Source organism: Hippocampus comes, unplaced genomic scaffold (assembly GCF_001891065.2).
Source record: "Hippocampus comes isolate QL1 unplaced genomic scaffold, H_comes_QL1_v1.1 scaffold85, whole genome shotgun sequence".
In the NCBI taxonomy this organism is placed as follows: domain Eukaryota; kingdom Metazoa; phylum Chordata; class Actinopteri; order Syngnathiformes; family Syngnathidae; genus Hippocampus; species Hippocampus comes.
Genome location: NW_017805540.1, coordinates 5605574 through 5621274, shown reverse-complemented (window position 1 = coordinate 5621274; position 15701 = coordinate 5605574). Strand labels below are relative to the sequence as shown.

General features: G+C 44.5%; 1 protein-coding gene across 1 annotated transcript in view; it reads left to right on the top strand.

The window, feature by feature from the left end:
* LOC109521291 (cadherin-12-like) overlaps positions 1-15701 on the top strand; it is a 62199-nt gene that overhangs the window by 12889 nt on the left and 33609 nt on the right. The window contains exons 5-6 of the mRNA XM_019879075.1: positions 4638-4805; positions 5800-5987. Of these exons, the coding sequence (XP_019734634.1) occupies positions 4638-4805; positions 5800-5987 (356 nt within the window). The remainder of the gene's footprint in view (positions 1-4637; positions 4806-5799; positions 5988-15701) is intronic.

Here is a 15701-nt window from a genome sequence, read left to right as displayed (position 1 = left end):
GACAGTGGAGCACCAGCGAGTGTTGAAATAGAGGCACACGCCTCTGCCATGTTGTTTACCGGTGGCGTCTCCGTCACGGTTCAGCCTGATGGGAGACCCGAATCCATCGATGTACATGGCTGTCATCCTTGCTGAGCCAGGTCTCATTGAACGCCAGAATGCAAGCGCGCCTGTATTGCAAGCAGCTGTTTACCTTAAGCTGGAGCTCGTCGCACTTGTTCCGTAGCGAGCGGACATTAGCGAGAATGATCGCTGGTAGTGCCCGCTGTTTCCAGCCCTCGTGCTGCAGCCTTGCCCGGAGTCCTCCCTTGTTTTTTTTTTTTTTGCTCCGTCTGGTTTTTTTCTTCTGGCTCCTCATGGCCGCTGAGATGAGTTGCGCACCGCGGACGCACATCGCGTCGGGGAGCCTGACGAGGAGCGGGGAGACCGGCAGCGAGACGTCTCTGAGAAGCAGCAACACTTATTCGCAACACTTGTTTTAACGTTACACAACTTGGCAATCCTCTGCTTTCTGCGAGGTGAAGGCAGATCTCGCCAATCTCGCCTCGCAAGTACGGAAATCTCGTCACGCGAGATTTCTTAACGTGAGATCAAAATAACAATGACGGCGATTGTCAAACTGCGATCGTTGCGGAAAAAAAAAAGATGTACCGTAGCACGCCTGAGGATTTAGGAAATTCACGGTAACCGTTTTTCGATTCCGTCGGATTACCCAATGGGAAACCACGGTAACAAATTTTGGGTTCTGTAAACGTTCATCACGGGAACTCATTTTTCTATTTTGACTGACATTCATAATCAAGAATTCTGATACTCAAAAGTATCATGTTTCAAGGGTAAATGTTTGAAAACTATGCATTAACAATGAACATGACATCAGCAGCTGTGTACTCCAGGATTATTCAACAAAATAAATGGATCAAAATATGTTGTACTCATATGGCATCATGAATACAGCATACAGTACCACAAAATCAGAGTATTTTTTTCCAGTATCGCACTGCAAAGATTAATTTACTGGTAATCATTAATACAGGTAAGTATTGATGTGGCTTGACATCCTCTTCCCAAGACAATGCATGTGTAATCTACTATCAATTTGACGAAAGAATCTACCACACGTCATCGTTAGTTCTACCGACAGTTAACATTAGCATGACTACAACTTGTGACGAATGTTTTATTCATAAAGTTACCATGCTACAACCAGTAAATTATAAAATAACCAAGACTGTTTCATAATATTAATTCATAAAGTTACCATGCTACAGTTTGAAAGGGGAGTAAAGGAAGCGATTTTTGTTAAAAAATTTTCACCCTCTCTGAACCGTGAAGGAGGTATCAGATTTAACCTGTCTCCTATTTACAATAACTTGTTGACCAGTAAGGGACATAGACATGCTGATCAGGCTAACTGAAAGTAGCTATTCAGCCTTAGCCCAAACAATAGGCCTAATCAAGACCCAATGATAGGGAGTTTAGAAACCAATGGGCCTCTTCACCATAGGGGCGTGACTAACCATCCCCACCCAGTCCTCAAACAGGCCACGCTCAGCCTTTTAGCGCAGAGCAACTTCCCGGAGTCTTCACGGAGACTTCAGGGTTGTCTACCGCTGACGAAGCTTCTGTGAGAGAAGCGAAACGTCCTTTTTTGTTTTTTTTTTTTGTTTGTTTTTTGTTTTTTACCCACAGGTACAGATGACGACTGACAGAACCCTTTCTACGATGGAACTTTCCTGTACGACTGAGAGCCTCCACAAGAATATTTTTCATAGCGATTAGCCTATAGATCTAATGACCAACTTTCCTCGGAATCGTGCCTCCCCGTCGTATCTCGCTCTCATGTTCTGTACATACATCACAGGTGAGTTTAGTGATACGCCCTTCGGACGATTCATACAAAAAATCAGACTGGCATTCCCATTTCTTAAATGTCGCAATTAGTAGACCTTTGTGTGTTTTTTTTCACCACCATCTCAAAATGTCATCCACGCGATTTCTCAGTTTGCAGACTAAAATAGTAACCCGCATGAGCACATAACGTTATCTGTTCCGCCCCCCCAACACTGAAAACAAAACAAAACGAAAGTAAATTAGAAGAAACACACTCACACACCACACCACAAACACATATACAAGCACAGTGAAATCGCCTTGGTCACACAGGAGAGATTCGATCGCGTACAGTCAACTCCTGTGTGGTGACTTTTATGGGAAACAATTTTTCGGTAACGTCAAAATGACGCCACGGAAACGACACGCTACCGGTAACGATCATGACCGTGAAATCCACAGGCCTGCCGGATATATATATATTTTTTGTTTTGACTGAGAAATTCGCAGGGCACACATAGACGAACAACCATTCGTGCTCACACTCACACCTAGGGACAATTTTGAGTCTTCAATCAGCCTGCCATGCATGTTTTTGGAATGTAGGAGGAAACCGGAGTACCCGGAGAAAACCCACATGGGCACGGGGAGAACATGCAAACTCCACACAGGAAGGCCGGAGCTGGAATCGAACCCGGTACCTCTGCACTGTGGGGTTGACGCCCTAACCACTCATGACTTTTTTTTTTTGCATGTTTTTGTACTTGAAAATGCCGCTCCATTGGAAAATTAAACAAATGCTAAAAGAAACAATCGTGTAAAACAATCAGCCTGTAATCCATTCATCCATTGTTGTTGAAAGCGTTACGGGACCAAAAAATAGATTTTTACAAATAATCTGACGATTAATCGCAGATTGAAAATATTGGAATCGGCATCGGTCTCAAACGATCTATATCGGTCGAGCCCTACATTTCCCAACAACTGTCATGCTGTACACGTATGAGTTATAATACTGCAGTGCAGATAAGGCAAGTCACAAATGTGTTCACACAACCACACTGGAGTATGCTCCATCCCATCTCAGTATGCTGACAGCACCTTTTTGTCGTTTTCTCCGTTTTCTACAACAGCAGCAGCACAGTATGCACATGAGAGCACCAGTCCAATTTGTCACGCGTTGTAGTCACACGAGTTTGCCCAAACTCTTGCGCTCTTCCTGCCTCAGAGTCAGCATTGACATTTTTAATATTTAGGTGTCAAAAGGGTTGCGACATTACACTATTTTCACAAATGAAAGCTTTCAGCGGGAATTTATAGAAATGACAAGAGTAAACCAGGAATTTAAAAAAAATGGAAGGTTCACTCCAAAGCTTGATCTTAAATGTTTCATGCATCTATAGCATGCATCTATTCATCACCCAGTAGCTCTAATGATACACTTCCAATACATTCTCCGCAATTCCCATGGGAACTTCCTATTTACGATAATATATATATATATATATATATATATATTCTGTATGTAAGATCACAGGAGGAGGAAGGTCTTTACTGAGACCAAGAGTTTTATGTCATGTATTTGGAAGGAAATCAAACTCTTGACTCAACCATGTAAACCAGATTTTTTTGATTATCGCATTACTGAAGTGCATTTAAACGCATCACCGAAACATGGCTGTGGTTCTTGTGGTCATCTAAACATGGCTGTACCAAAATAAACAAACAATTGTTCTTTAAAACATTGTCTTAAGCACAAGTGACGTGCGAGCATCATCTCGCTGTGTTTTTCTTTTCCTCTTTTGCACCTCCAACAACATGTCCTGATATCCAAAAATAAACTTCTGCCAAATTTGCGATTGAAGCATAATGGAGCAAACTACTCTGTAAGAGAGGGAAGGTGGTGGGGCACCAAAAGTAGACAGACGAGCGATCTGCACAGTTATTTTTGTAATCCATATATTTATAAACATACTTTACAAACCTGTATTATAAGTATTATATGTTGGTATTATTATAATTCCAACTATGACTTTTTTTTTTTGTTTGTTTTTTGTTTTTTGGTTTTTTTAACGAGCTTGATTGTTTTGGTGCCCCCAGGCTGTCGATGATCAGTGTATGATGTGCACCATGCCTGGTTGCATGTGTCAATGCACTGTACGTGCAAATGTGCACGTGCGCGTGCACGTGAGTGCACACGTGCATGTATGTATGCGCAGTTTTTGGGTGTGGTACAAAACGGGGAAGTTGCCCTGATACAAGGACACACAATATGTCTTAAACTACATTCTGTCAAAACCCAAAAAATAAAAATGAGTTTTCAGATGAGTTTTAAAGATGGACAACGAGGGAGCTTGCCTAACGTTTAGCAGGAGGTATCCCAAACAGAGGGACCAGCAATGGAAAACGCTTGATCCCCTCTGAGCCTTCACTTAGTCCGATGTATCTCGAATAGTGTCTCATCCACAGGCCTGAGGCACCAGGCAGGTGCGTAGGGGTGGAGGAGCTCAGAGAGGTAAAATGAGTCCAGACCTTGAAAACAAATACTGTGCTAGAATCCTAAAAAGAACTCTAAAATGTGCAGGGAGCCCGTGAAGGGATGTCATAGCAGGAGTAATATGCTCCCTCTCGTGAGTACCAGTGACCTCACATTTTCTCATTACTCATTGAACATAATCATACAACATTTTGTAATCAAAATCATTATTCATGATTTCGTTGGCAATTGATACTGTAGTTTTAAATACACAAATGTTTATCCATCATGTCTGTGATGAAATCTTAAATGGATATTTTCCCTCTAGGAGTGATCAGGACAGCTTTAGCCAACATGGATCGTGAAGAGAAGGACGAATATCAGGTTACAATCCAAGCCAAAGATATGGGTGGTCAACGTGGGGGACTGACCGCTACCACAACAATCAACATCACGTTGGACGACGTCAATGACAACCCACCACGTTTTTCCAAGAGTGAGTGAAACCTTTGAATGAATTAATCCTGTTTCGATGGATTCAGTATCCGAATCTTCACCTTTTTAACGGGGCCTTGTCATGCTATTTTAAGATTTCCACAGATAAATATATCTAAATATTATCTTTGGCACAAATTTTTATTTTTTCCATCCATCGATTTTCCGATTCACTTAATACTCACGAGGGTCATGAGGGTGCTTGAAGCCTATCCCAGCTGTCTTCAGGCAGTAGTCAGGGGACACATAGACGAACAACCATTCACGCTCACACTTACACCTAGGGACAATTTAGAGTGTTCCAGTAACCTGTCATGCATATTTTTGGAATGTGGGAGGAAAGCGGACTGCTAGAAGAAAACCCACGCAGGCAGGCACAGGGAGAACATGCAAAGTCCACACAGGGAGGCCGGAGCCGGAATCGAACCCCGCACCTCTGCATTGTGTGAGGGGATTTGCGCGCTAACCACTTGACCACCGGGCTTTTTTTTTTTTTCTTAAATATGAGTTATTTTGGTGGCTATTTTTTTAATCTGGAAGACACCTGGCTCACGAAAACCCTGCCTGTCCTTGTGTGGAACCCCTTTTATGAGATTGTCCGAAAGCTTGCTGCTGTGCACACCACCCATGAAACAGTAATAAACAGCTCTTACTAGGGAGACTAGCCCAAGGCCACACATCACTTAGCTCGGCCTGGGACCCCACTGCCAGTGTTACTTTTACAACAGGCAAGCGGCGGGATGGGGGCGCCACTTGTGGTATGGCGGTACTTATCCATTTCTTACTTTAAGGTAGCGAGAGCCAAGTCCTTTTCTTGGATTGGGCAGAGCTGTTGCTTACAGAGGTGGAATGAGCAAGAATGGGGGAAAATAGCACTAGCAATAGGATGTTTTTGGTGAGGAATGATCATTTCAACATGGCTAAAAGCTCAAAACAGTTGAATTTGCATGATAAGACCTTTCTAAATAATCTAATTGTCTGTCTATGATCCACAGGTATTTTTCATCTTGTGGTTCCTGAAACAGCCTTACCGGGTTCGGTTGTGGGCCGGATTCTGGCCGATGATCTTGACCTCGACAGAAATGCAAAGGTGGACTATTCCATTGTACCAGGGGAGGAGGGCACCATGTTTCACTTAATCGCAAATGGTGAAAGTCAAGAGGGAATTGTTGTCTTAAAAAAGGTACCTTTAGTCACTACTATTTAACTTATGCTCTTCCTTTTTAGCTTCTGTCATTTGTTTTCATTTTTTTCAAAAACTCATGTAATTTGCTTAAATATTTAAATTTGATTCGTTTCTTCCATGACTAATCAAAAACTTTTCAATTTACCACACTGATATTTAAAGAATGATCATGATCATGTGTATCGAACATACAGAATATTTTTTCAGTTGTGGACAGATCCCCTCCACTACAATGTGAATTGTAGTGGAGGGGATCTGTCCATTTCCTTATGGCCCTCCTTGGACACAGGTTCTTTTATTTCTCGATAAGGTGGAAGAAAAACCCAACACCACGTTGTCTTTTCTGCAGTTTATCACAACACAATATGAATCGATTCGGGCTTCTGAGAGTTTCAGATTTCAGTCAGGAAGCAAAGGAAAAATACAGTGTCACGTTTATATTGGGATTAAATGTTAATGTGGGGCGGGCAGTCCATCCCCTTATGCAAAAATCAGAAACAGAGAAAGGTCAATGCAGTTCGATCTTGACATGTTGGGCAAGTCCAGACCTACCCTGCTGTGGGTCAATCTTGAGATAAGAGTTCCTCCTCAGGGGAACTTGACAGCCTTCGGGGACTTTGCCGAGATGGGGATGCGAAAGAAGACATTTGGGGACTGTTAATCACTCAAGGGGGAAGAGGATGTAAGCTTAACACTACATTCTTTGTTTTACATGTTTCAACAGAAGTCCAGGAAAGAGACTAGTATCAATAGTACTCATATTAAGCCTGAAATTCCTCAACAGAATTCAGACTGTTTAGTGAGCAAAGATTTGAAGTAAAACCTGAGGCTATTCACAGCGCTGCTGTTAGTGAGTTCTCAGCTGAAAGAGGTAACCGTACATCCATGATTCAACCTGTCAAGTTCAGAAACGTAGACACAAAACCAAACTTGGGACCAAAAAAACTAAAATATAAACAGAAATTGATGGTCAGAAAAAACAATGCCTTAACAAAAAACTGTTGCAAAAATGAAATGAGTAGAGCTCAATCGCATGAAACCAAACACAAGAGCAAGCTCGAAATCAAAATAATAAAAATACCACCAAAGAGCTAGAGGCAAAAGTGACTATGATGAGATTGAGATGTCTAGAAAACAACACTTGAGCAAGAGCAGCGACAAGGTCAATAGTCTGAGAAGGGACATGGGATCTTGGCAGTCCTTAAATACATGGCTTAATCATGATGATCAAATTAGCAGCAGGTGTGACGCTGGAAGAGAAGTTCTCCACTGCCACCTGCTGGAGAAAACACAAGAACAGTATCATGACAGTACCCACCCTCTCAATGGGCGCCTCCTGGTGGACCGGGAACTGCATTGTATGTTGCACACAGAGCACATTTGGAACGGGAACTGCATTTTCCGGGTTGAGTGAATGCTGGCGCGTCTGGCTGCCGCTGCTCACCCACAATTTTTTAGCGTCTTTTTACGGTCTTTTACGGTTACGTTTTTACTGTCGTCATAAGAAAAGCCTTACACTCGTGTCCCAATCCATTTTGATTGTAAACCGTCAATCGTCATACGATTGTTCTCAATCGTGTTATCACAGTGTCCTACCTGTTCGGCCCTCAGACGAGGCCCCGTGCCATCTCCACCCCTCTGTACCCCATGACGAGGGTCAACAGGGCCTTTGTCTGGGCCATAATATTATGGACCATCCTGTCGCTCCTCCATTAACCTATGGAAGGACTGCTACAGTACTCAGTGGCACAGCACCTCAGGCTCCGCTTCCAGTGGTCGGGCTCTCCACCTGCGCTACACCACTTCCCGGACATCGCTCTTCATCCTTCCCGGAAATACATCCACCATGGGTCTTGTCGGAGCTTCCACCTCGATGGCTCCAAAGGCATCACCTCCTTCTAGTCATCCTCTCGCCGGTCACGCAGACACAACGGCCAGTCCGCGGATCACAGCGTTTTAGCCGGCCTGGCTACGTCAGCTAATGCTCCTCGCAACAGCGATATTGCCGGCGTCAACTTCGGACTACTCAACATCTGTTAGCTTACTGGGAAGGGTTATCTTATCCAGGATATCCTCAAAGACCGTAAGCTTGACTTTCTCTGTTTGAATGAGACTTGGCAAACTCTTGGCGACTTTTCCCAGCTCAATGACTCTACTCTCCCGGCCGGGATTTGTTTACCTATCCAAGCCCCGCGGCTCGGGTCCCGGAGGTGGTCTCGCGATATTATACCGCGAGAAGTAGAAAGTTCTTCCAATCTCCCTCCCTCCTCTCTCCTCATTTGAATGTCCCACCTGTCAAATTTCCGGCCCCAATCTCACGATCATTGCCACAGTACAGTAATTCCACATTTATCACGGGGGTTACGTTCCAAAAAGAACCAGTGATAAGTGAAATCCATGAAGTAGGATTTATTAAAAGAAGCAAAAAAATGTGAGAGGGACGAAATTTCAAATGTGCTGTATGTTTCACATACAGCACATTTGACAATAAAGTTGTACTTGGTACTTGATAGTCAGCTTTACTTTTTACAGTTATTATACAATACTGAACTATGTATACAATGCAGAGGCGATTGCTCTAAGACTGCAAGGGAAGCTCAGCTTCCCCTAAAATGTCAAAAAGTAAGTGATCAAACATATGTGTGTACGTACAATTGTGTGGACATGTCATTGACTAAATATGCGCTACAACGCGCTCAGCTTTTGTTCCGAATCAGCTTTTTATTGCTAGTTATGACGCGGCCTTCTTCTTATTCATTCCCGCAGCTTCACTGTGCTTTACACTGTGTGGACGCTGAGCGTCTACAGCGCGGATTGGGCGTCGAGAGAGTTCAGTGTAGGGTGTCCCAATGCATTGAAACAAGACGAGTCATTGGATAAATGTTGGTTTTGTCCCGCCCATTGGACGCTCAGCATCTCTGGGAGTTTATGGACAGTGGGTGTTTATAGGCTGGCCAGGAAGCTCAGCTTTCTGCATGATGATTGGATGATCTGTCTGAGGCTGAATCTTTTTGATTGACAGCGAAATGAGCCAATCACCGATCTTATGGTGAAGGCATCCTTTTCATTTTTTTTGAAAAGGAACGGAGAGAAGAATTCACGTATAAATAGACGGACACATTTATGATGTAGGCCGAAATTGAGCTTCCCCTCCTTGACAGACCAGCATCTGCCACTGAGACAATGAAACCAAAGACCAAAAATTTGCTAAGGTAAATTTGGCAAGCTGTACAGAGACAAGGTGCGGAGACTGTTCACATCGGTCAGTGCCTTAGCCAATCAGGATGCAGAACGCAATTTACTGTTTAAAAGCATTAAAAAAAAATGCACTAAAAAAATCCGTGAAACAGCGAAGCCGCGGAAAGTGAACCGCGAGGGATCACTGTATACCGTGCCCCCAAACCTCATTGTGACTTTTTAAATGAATTGTCTGCTGTCCGCACCCATCTCTCATCTCTATCACCAAATATAATTATTCTGGGGCATTTCAATACACACATGGACAATACCCAATACCCATCTGCTCGACATGGACTTCGCCTCTTCACTTGACAGTTTTGGCTTCCATCAGTTTGCAGACTTCCCCACACACATTAAAGAACACAGCCTGGATATGATTTGCTGCTCTGGCCCCACCCCCTCCAACTGTACTGCTGATGAACTTCCTCTAACGGACCACTTCCACATTTCATTTAACGTCACCCTCTGGCTCTCTACCTCCAAATCACCCTGCATAGATCTCTTACCGTAATATTAAAGACATCAACATTGACTCTCTCGATGCAAGGATCGCCACCTTAACTCCGGACACGGACTCCCCTCCTAATGTTTTGGTTTCCCAATACAACACGGGCCTCACCAACATTCTCAATACGCTTGCTCCTGTCAAGTCCCGCTCTGTCTTTTTTTACTCGGTCTGCCCCCTGGTTCACCCCTCATCTGCGTTCCATTAAATCCAAAACTCGGCAGCTTGAAAGACTCGACAGAAAAACTGGTCTCGCTGTTCACAAGGACATCTACATAGCTCAACTTTCCCATTACAAGGACTCCATCTCTCAAGCCAAATCCCAATACTACTCTGGACTCATCTGCTCTTAACACTGGAAATACGAGGACTCTCTTTTCTATCTGAAACCAAATCATTCAACCCCCTGTCTCCCTACAACCCCCTCCCACACACACACACCCTTTTATTCTTCTGACACCTGCAACGCTCTTGACAAAGTCAATAAAGTCCACCAGCACCTGGGCTCCTCTGTACCCCTCCCCTGCACCGACCTCCCCACCCTTTGTCAAGAGTTATCCTCTTTTGAACTCCCCCATCCTTCAATAATCTTGGACATCATTATTAAATTAAAGACTTCTTCCTGTCAACTAGATCCCCTCCCCACAGTCCTGGTCAAATCCTGCTTACCCTCTCTGCTTCCCTTCATTTCAGCCATTATTCATTCCTCACTGCCTACTGGAATTGTTCCTGTCCCCTTCAAAATTGCAGCTGTCACTCCAATCCTGAAAGAAACTGGTTCAGATCCAAATGATTTCAATAACCTACGACCAATTTCTCACCTTCCTTTCATTTCCAAACTTCTTGAAAAAATTGTTGCCTCTCAATTTCACTCCCACCTCACCTATAACAATCTCTACGAACAATTCCAGTCTGGTTTCCGTACCCCTCACAGTACAGAATCAGCCCTCTTAAAAATCACCAATGACCTTCTCATGGCAGCTGACGCCGGTTTAATCTCCATCCTCATCCTCCTTGACCTGAGTGCAGCGTTTGACACAATTTCCCACCCCAACCTCCTGAATAGACTCTCCACCATAGGCATCACTCACACGCCCTTACACTGGTTTCACTCCATTCATTCAATCTCACTGGGCACTCTCAGTTCATCCAACTCAATTCCTTCACAGTCCCTCCCCGTTTCTTCTGGTGTGTCCCAGGGCTCTGTCCTGGGACCCCTCCTCTTCATTATCTACCTTCTCCCCCTTGGCAATATTTTCCGTAAATTTGGTATACATTTTCACTGCTTTGCGGATGACACCCAGGTCTACCTCTCCAGCAAACGCGACACCTCCCTCCCACCGTCCTCCCTCTTACACTGCCTCTCAGAAATTAAATCTTGGTTCACACATAACTTCCTCAAAATTAACAGCGACAAAACAGAACTCCTCCTTGTCGCTACCAAATCCACCCTACACAAAGCCAACAGTTTCTCCCTCACGATTGATAGCTCCACTGTGTCCCACTCCCTTCAGGTCAAGAGCCTGGTGTCATCCTCGATAGCTCACTAGCTTTCCACTCCCACATTAATGAATTGTCTGCTGTCCGCACCCATCTCTCATCTCTATCACCAAATATAATTATTCTGGGGCATTTCAATACACACATGGACAATACCCAATACCCATCTGCTCGACATGGACTTCGCCTCTTCACTTGACAGTTTTGGCTTCCATCAGTTTGCAGACTTCCCCACACACATTAAAGAACACAGCCTGGATATGATTTGCTGCTCTGGCCCCACCCCCTCCAACTGTACTGCTGATGAACTTCCTCTAACGGACCACTTCCACATTTCATTTAACGTCACCCTCTGGCTCTCTACCTCCAAATCACCCTGCATAGATCTCTTACCGTAATATTAAAGACATCAACATTGACTCTCTCGATGCAAGGATCGCCACCTTAACTCCGGACACGGACTCCCCTCCTAATGTTTTGGTTTCCCAATACAACACGGGCCTCACCAACATTCTCAATACGCTTGCTCCTGTCAAGTCCCGCTCTGTCTTTTTTTACTCGGTCTGCCCCCTGGTTCACCCCTCATCTGCGTTCCATTAAATCCAAAACTCGGCAGCTTGAAAGACTCGACAGAAAAACTGGTCTCGCTGTTCACAAGGACATCTACATAGCTCAACTTTCCCATTACAAGGACTCCATCTCTCAAGCCAAATCCCAATACTACTCTGGACTCATCTGCTCTTAACACTGGAAATACGAGGACTCTCTTTTCTATCTGAAACCAAATCATTCAACCCCCTGTCTCCCTACAACCCCCTCCCACACACACACACCCTTTTATTCTTCTGACACCTGCAACGCTCTTGACAAAGTCAATAAAGTCCACCAGCACCTGGGCTCCTCTGTACCCCTCCCCTGCACCGACCTCCCCACCCTTTGTCAAGAGTTATCCTCTTTTGAACTCCCCCATCCTTCAATAATCTTGGACATCATTATTAAATTAAAGACTTCTTCCTGTCAACTAGATCCCCTCCCCACAGTCCTGGTCAAATCCTGCTTACCCTCTCTGCTTCCCTTCATTTCAGCCATTATTCATTCCTCACTGCCTACTGGAATTGTTCCTGTCCCCTTCAAAATTGCAGCTGTCACTCCAATCCTGAAAGAAACTGGTTCAGATCCAAATGATTTCAATAACCTACGACCAATTTCTCACCTTCCTTTCATTTCCAAACTTCTTGAAAAAATTGTTGCCTCTCAATTTCACTCCCACCTCACCTATAACAATCTCTACGAACAATTCCAGTCTGGTTTCCGTACCCCTCACAGTACAGAATCAGCCCTCTTAAAAATCACCAATGACCTTCTCATGGCAGCTGACGCCGGTTTAATCTCCATCCTCATCCTCCTTGACCTGAGTGCAGCGTTTATTTAAAATTGCATACTCAGTTTAAATTAATCTCTTCTTTTAGTATTTATAATTTTTCTGTGGTTTTATTGTTCTTGAACTCCATTCATTCAATCTCACTGGGCACTCTCAGTTCATCCAACTCAATTCCTTCACAGTCCCTCCCCGTTTCTTCTGGTGTGTCCCAGGGCTCTGTCCTGGGACCCCTCCTCTTCATTATCTACCTTCTCCCCCTTGGCAATATTTTCCGTAAATTTGGTATACATTTTCACTGCTTTGCGGATGACACCCAGGTCTACCTCTCCAGCAAACGCGACACCTCCCTCCCACCGTCCTCCCTCTTACACTGCCTCTCAGAAATTAAATCTTGGTTCACACATAACTTCCTCAAAATTAACAGCGACAAAACAGAACTCCTCCTTGTCGCTACCAAATCCACCCTACACAAAGCCAACAGTTTCTCCCTCACGATTGATAGCTCCACTGTGTCCCACTCCCTTCAGGTCAAGAGCCTGGTGTCATCCTCGATAGCTCACTAGCTTTCCACTCCCACATTAATGACATAACCCGGTCCGCATATTTCCACCTACGCAATATCAATCGTCTCCGTCCCTCTCTCACCACTGCTATCCTTGTCCACAGTCTCGTCACCTCCCGTATTGACGATTGCAGGGGTCCCCAAACGCCGGTCCACAGACCGGTACCGGTCTGCAGGGCATTAGGTACCGGGCCGCACAGAAAGAACTTGCCTTAATTCCGTTTAATTTATTTCGGAATACGAAAGATGTTTTATTTTGAAAAATTACTGGATTCTCCGTTACATCCATCTGTGTCACACGTTGGAGTTCACCCCAGTGGATGAGAGAATAGCCTCCTTCCGCCTTCGGGTGGGGGTACGGGTCCTGACTGTTGTTTGTGCCTATGCACCAAACAGCAGTTCAGAGTACCCATCCTTTTTGGGGTCCTTGGAAGCTGTGCTAGAGAGCGCTCCGCCTGGGGACTTCATTGTTCTGCTAGGGGACTTCAATGCTCACGTGGGCAATGACGGTGAGGCCTGATTGTGGGGGAGTTTGGTCATCTTACATATGTGGCCGGCACACATCCCAGGTTTGGATACACACTTACTGAACAGTCAAGGTTCGTGATCATACGCCATTGCAGTTGGACTTTTTGCACCATTACAATCCTGAACGGCCGGGAGTCATCGTTTATTCTGCACCATGAAACACACATTACACACATGACATTTTAAGGTATTTACTTTGCAGGCCTACGAAGAGTGATCATTTTTTACTCGACATATATGCAGAACTTCAATGCAACATTTTAATATAATGTTATAATCATTATGGCCTTTATAAATATATTTCTGAGGGGATGTGAGGGAGTGCACAGTATGCCCCTGTGATGTGTCCCAAGCATTTGTGCTTAAAGTAAAGCCAGAAACTTTGGGTTGCAGTGGGGTATTGGTTCAGTTGAGTGTTTTGTCGACCTGGCCAGCACAGCAACAACTTTTAGTATCCAGTTGATTTAGAGGTGTCTCTCAAGACCTCTGGCTTTAAAAAAAAAAAAAGACAGGTGCTTAGATGTTATTAAAGCAAATGCATTTTTATCTGTTACTTTAGTTCGGCTCTTTTTAATGACTGTCCATTCTGTGATTTGCTTACCAACGTTTTCGCTAGTTTTATCAAGTATAGGACATGAAAAAAAAATCACCTTTGGTTATGTTTTCTCTTACTCAAAGTATATTTGTGCAGCCACATTTAGGAATGCAGAAAGATTTAAGTGCCAGCTGCAAATTTTTTTAATTAGGGAAGCCAAATCGGCTATTTATATCAGCTGAAGAGACAAATTGCCCTCTGGTCTTAAAAATGACTGCTTTTGGCATTGTGGAGGTGCTACTTGACAGTAAGGTTAAAACTGGAGCTTTGCTGCGACAAGACCGCAGGTAACCGCTGTATTTTTTGGAGATGTGGGATGATGAGGACATTTTATGCAGTTTGTCCCAAAACAAAGGGCTGAAGTTCATTGCTGTTCTTGGCTGAGTTTGGATGATTTGTTGGTAATCTTATAACAATGTCTTCTTGTTACTTTCTTTTGTAAACTACTGTTTTTCTAAGAATCTAGATTTCTTCTTCTTCTTCCTCTTTTGCTTATTATTATATTATAATTATTATTATTATTATTATTATTATTATTGACAGACGGATGAGTGGAAGGTACGGAGAAGGGATAGGTCCAAGATCCAGGAGTGGGGATCCACTGCCATTCCTCTGGCCCGTAGCCCTCTTAGTCAACCAAGTATTGGGCATCCCTATCCCTGCACCTAGAGTTCAAAATTTCTTTTACCGTGTACACAGGGTCGCCGTTGATCACCCGTGGACGAGGAGGCGGGGTGGGAGGATTTCCCAGAGGACTGAATGTCACAGTTTTGAACAGGGAAACGTGGAAGTGGGATGGACCTTCATGGTTTGTGGGAGATGGAGCTTGATGGAAACGGGGTTGATAATGGCTTCCATCTTGAAAAGTCCCGTGAACCTTGGTCCCAACTTGCGTGACGTGCCGGCCAGATGCAAGTCCCGGTTAGAGATCCACACCTTCTGCCCAACATGCTATGTCGGCACTGGGCAACACCGATGATCCGCAATGGTCCGACTGCGAGAGGCAGTACGTGACAGGGTGGCTTTGGTCTCCCTCCAGATTCTGTGGGCCCGCCGCAAGTGGAGCTGAACTGAGGGGAAATGCACCAGCCCCTGCTGCGACAGGAACAGTGGCAGTTGGTATCTATAGGCAGCCATGCAGGGAGACCGCCCTGTGGCTGGCGAGATGAGGGTGTTGAGCGCGTACTCAACACACATCAAGACACGCTTCTCCGTCACGTGACCGATAACGCTAAAAGCAAAACGCCGGAGCTCGCAAAAGGAGTAAAAAAACTGCTGGAGAACGCAACTGACGGTGGCCTTAAAAGTACGTTCGAGACAACTGGATTAAAGTTATGGCTGAATACTCTGAGATCGCCACAATAGCACTGTTGCTATTTCCGACATCCTACCTGTGTGAG